Source organism: Octopus bimaculoides, chromosome 28 (genome assembly GCF_001194135.2).
Source record: "Octopus bimaculoides isolate UCB-OBI-ISO-001 chromosome 28, ASM119413v2, whole genome shotgun sequence".
Taxonomy (NCBI): Eukaryota; Metazoa; Mollusca; class Cephalopoda; order Octopoda; family Octopodidae; genus Octopus; species Octopus bimaculoides.
In genome coordinates this window covers 2,588,505-2,593,416 of record NC_069008.1, presented here as the reverse complement: position 1 = coordinate 2,593,416, position 4,912 = coordinate 2,588,505, and the positions used below count along the sequence as shown (strand labels likewise).

The 4,912-nt window shown below is 39.6% G+C and overlaps 1 protein-coding gene across 1 annotated transcript in view; it reads right to left on the bottom strand.

Moving 5' to 3' along the window:
• LOC106873705 (DNA methyltransferase 1-associated protein 1) overlaps window positions 1-4,912 on the bottom strand; it is a 132,664-nt gene that overhangs the window by 119,386 nt on the left and 8,366 nt on the right. Inside the window, exons 5-8 of the mRNA XM_052977734.1 lie at window positions 2,889-2,963; window positions 2,240-2,458; window positions 1,747-1,854; window positions 318-515 (exon numbers count right to left, since the gene is read on the bottom strand). Of these exons, the coding sequence (XP_052833694.1) occupies window positions 318-515; window positions 1,747-1,854; window positions 2,240-2,458; window positions 2,889-2,963 (600 nt within the window). The remainder of the gene's footprint in view (window positions 1-317; window positions 516-1,746; window positions 1,855-2,239; window positions 2,459-2,888; window positions 2,964-4,912) is intronic.

The following is a 4,912-nucleotide window of genomic DNA, read 5'->3' as shown; positions in this document are numbered from 1 at the left end:
CGTTGCTGGTGTGTTTACGTGCCCGTGACTTAGCAGTTCGGCAAAAGAGACCGAAAGAATAAGTACTAAGCTTAAAAAGAATAAGTCCTGGGGTTGATTTGCTCGACTAAAAGGCGGTGCCCCAGCATGGCCCGCAGTCAAACGACTGAAACAAGTAAATAGTAAAAAAAGTAAACATTTTTATCCAGCACAGTTAATGATTCTGCCAGTTAATTATTAATTAGCTACATTACAAAGAGAGACATTACAGTAAACTTAAAAGAGTCAACCGTGACCACCACTTAAGAAAATAATGATAATCAAGTGAATGAACGTACAGTAGAGAGGCTGCCTTCCTTGAGTTTCTGCTGTTGATAGACCTTCTTCTTTGTGGTCTTTCTCTCTACACGGCGGTTGTCTATGTTGCTGTCGGCAGCAGTTATCAACTTCTGCAGATCCTGCGTCTTTTTCTCGCGTTCCTTCTTACGGAGTTCGATCTTCTTCAGTTCAGCAATCAGGTGTTCCTCCTCCTCGACCTGTCATTAAAAGAGACGGAAGAGGTGGGTAGTGAGAGACAGTCTTGATGGATGGGTTAGTTAGGGAGAGAGAGAGAGAGAGAGAGAGAGAGAGAGAGAGAGAGAGAGAGAGAGAGAGAGAGAGACAGGTGTACTGGGTGGATGGATGGATGTGTGTGTTTGTGAGTGTGTGTGTGTGTGTGGATGAGTTTATAGCTAGATAGACAGGTAGGTAGATGGATGGATAGACAGACGGGGAAATAAATGGATGGACAGACTGGCAAATAAACAGACAGACAAATAGATGGATGAATGGATGCATGGATGAGTGGCCGGACAGACAGAGACAGGTGGACAGATTGGTGGATGGAGAGAAAGATAGATAGACAGAGATAGATAGATATATAGATAGATCGATAGATATATAGATAGATAGATAGATAGATAGATAGACAGATAGATAGACAGACAGACAGACAGACAGATAGATTGATAGATAGGTGGACAGGTAGAGAGATAGGATCTCTTCATTGCTAATCTTGTCAAAGAGAGTGATATTCATAATGTGTCACCACTGGCTCATCATATGTGCATGTAACTTGTCTCCTTGACCTTTATAGACTGTCCACATTTCAGCCCCATACAGCAGGGAAGAAGCAGTATAGCCTGGTATACCTTATATTTGATATGTTTAAAAGCTTGCCTATTTTCAATGAGACAATGCATGATTACTTCAATAAATGTAAATAAATAAACATTATGTTTAACAGAATAATATGAATGCTAAACGGTTAATTACAGATTTGTTGAAACAGGCCTGACCTGAACTTAAACAGTAACAACAAGAACACTCAGAGAGTGCAAACCTCCGCCAAAGCATCACCGACGTTCACTTAATAATTAGCTGGAGATGATTTTTAAAATGAGAATATCTGAAATAAACTCGATTGCTCTCACAAACGAGAATACTAAAAATGAACCTGACCGCTCTCAAAAATTAAGTAAAAAAACAGGGAAAATAATCCAGAATCCTTGCCCAGTACCGGATCGATCCCAAAATTTAATCAGTTCGTGTCAGTCATGAGGCCAAACATCTCTGAAAGTTTCATCCAAATCCATCCAGCGGTTCTTGAGATATCTTATACATGGACAAACAAACAAACATCACTGAAAACAACACCTCTGCTTTTGCTATGGCGGAGGTAATAACAACAGAATATATCCATGCTTGTATTTGGCTCATTCTACTCACCAATTTAGGAGTTCGGTTAAACAACTTGATCAACTGTAACTTCCGTTTTCTTTCATGACTGGCATCAAAGACCCAAATTTTGGGTTCTGGGCCTTGGGTGGCTCTCACCTGTAAAACAAAGAGTAGCAGGTATATATTCTTTTATTTTTATATTCTTTTACTAACTTCAATCATTTGACTGTGGCCATGCTGAAGCACTGCCTTGAAGAGTTTTAATTGAACAAATCAACCCCAGGAGTTATTCATTTTTAAAGCCTAGTACTTATTCTATCGGTCTTTTTTCCAAAACCGCTCAGTTATGTGGATGTAAACACACCAACACCAGGTGTCAAGTGGTGATGGGGGGGGTGACAAACACATACACAACAATACACACACATACACACACACACAACAGGCTTCTTTCAGTGGGGAGAGACAGATACATCTATATATGCTTGTGAGAAAGAAAAGAGAGGGACACACAGACACACACATACACACGTATAGTTACCTTGACCAGTGTGTTACATATGTTGTAGTATCGTTCCTTGATGTCCTCCACACTTCTGTTCGGGTATTTACTGCGATCCCACCGGTCGTGAATGACAATGAAGCGGAGATCAAACCTCCGGCACAGGTCAAACAGGTGGTCGGTCTCGTGCCTCGTCCAGCTGTCGTCATGAAGGTGTTGTTGGTACTCCAGGTCAGAGTACGTTGGTACATCCACCGTCTGTAAAAATCAGAGATTGGAAATACATGAGAATAGAGCAGACATTGAGTTGAATCTGAGTGAGGTTAAAGAATAAAGTATGTTACAATAGATTACAGGAAATACAGCTGTCACTCATATTCCGTAGCAGGGTAACTCATTTATGCCAGTTGAGTGGACTGGAGCAATGTGAAATGAAGTGTCTTGCTCAAGAACACAATGTGTTGCCCAGTCCAGGAATTGAAACCATAATCTTACGATTATAATGCTGACACCGTAACCACTAAGTCATGTGCCTCCACACAGTGAGACTGAACCCAAACCCATGTGGTTGGGGAGCAAATCTCTTACCACACAGCCACGCCTGCAAGCTGTATGTAAGAAAGCAGAAAGTACAACAAAATATGACCACCACCTCTTGTTTCGTAAACGGAAGGAATCAGTTATTTACCTTGTTGAACCTGGCAAAGGGATAATCTTTGGCTTCGTCAGCAACCCGGCGCCAATGAAGGAATATGGTGCCGTCCTGTGGAGAGAGAAAAAGAGAGAAAGAGAGATATTAGAGTGCAGCTCTACATGAGAGAATTTATATATATATATCATCATCATCATCATTTAATGTCCGCTTTCCATGTTGGCATGGGTTGGACGTTTTGACTGAGGACTGGCAAGCCAAAAGGCTGCACCAGACCACACGCCTCCATATATATGTGTGTGTGTGTGTGTGTGTGTGCGTGTGTGTGTATAACTATATGTGTGTGTGTGAGTATATATGAATTATATGGGAATGCTTCAACAAGTAAAAAAGCACTCAATCAGCTAGGAGAGTAAAGACAATGTTATGATTTTTAAAAATCTCAATTTTTATTAAACACGGCTACACAGGGTTCCCAGGTCGAAATAATAAATTATTTCGTCATTTATCAAGCTGAAAACATAACCCGTTTGTCCGTTTAAACAAGAGACGTTAGTAAAGAAGGAGGCAAGAGGATAAATGCAAGGGAGATAACCAATGTTATCCCAAGGGAGATAACAAACATGTCTTAGGCTGACAACATTATATATATATGTATATGTAGTGAATCTTGCAGGCATGAAGTGGATTCGATCCACTACACCCAAATTTAAATTAACACTGCGTCAGAACTTTTCCCATGGTGGAACAATGGTTGTGATCTGACAGCAGTTTAATATTTTCCAGATGCCTTTAGCTAGGCCGAAACAATGTCTTCACCACTTGACCCTTTCTAACCTCTTCTACTCCATCAAAATCTAGAATAGAGATAACAAGACCGCCAGCTAAATCCATTGTTCTCAGTAATATATCTATCCTTCTAGATAGCTATAAAAACAGGAGACCCCAAGCCAAACAATTAGTAGTCACTTGGGGACACAGAGCAAAGTAACTAGTGACAACTCAATTAGTTAGGGAACGGTCATCAACAGATATAGTCACAAGCAGGCAGCCACCTAAAGACAAAACGACCAAAAGGAGACAGAAGTTTACAACCAGCCAACTATGAGACAAAACTTCCCCCGACTCTATAACTATCACTAGCTCGCATCCTCTTCTCGGTAACATTACCCTATCTTTATCTATATATATACTACTATGAGAAAGTGTACATACATATACAGGCCAAAATCAACTTTCTTTATCTTGCATGCTTTACGTACAAACTGTTATACTATTACACTAATCTACCCGTTGTGGTATGGCATTTATTAGAGTAACGGTAAATAAATATTTCTATAGAAATTTCGATCACTCTTCCTCGTTCATCTTATAACCTGTTACAATTAGTAAATAATACTTATCGTTACAATTAGTGACACATCGACTACACAACACAAAAACATTAATCATTACAATTGGTAATCTCCGACTTTAACACATCTATACCGTTATATATATATATATAATACAAATAATAAATGAGTATATGCATATACACGTACATGTATGTACATACCTACATCTACATGTATATATAGATGCATATCTGGGTACAGGACGTTGCAAAAAAACATGGACAAAATGATAAACGGAGTACAGAAAATACACATGCCGCATAGAGAACATTTCCTTCATCAGCTGCCACCATCATAACACTGGCGTTTCGAATGTATATATATTGAAAAAAAATCGTCAGAACTTTGGAAAAAACTTTTTTTATTTTATTATATCTCCATTTTCATGTATTAGCGCTTTCGTTCGTCTGACTCTTGAGCCCAACCAAAGATTTGCAAATCTGCTGGCTGGCAGAAGGAACAAGTGCCACAGCATGAAGTCCTTTGACATGCCTTTTCAGTCCCCCAACCGAACAGCATACCTTCCCACAGGTTGTACATGTTCTCTTGTGAACTTTAGCCGTATCACAATTTACAAGGTGTTGATTCCAGTAAGTTCTCTGATTGGCTGACCAGGTCTGCACGTCTCAAGCATTTCCTCCTTCAAATCATAAAAAGTAATAC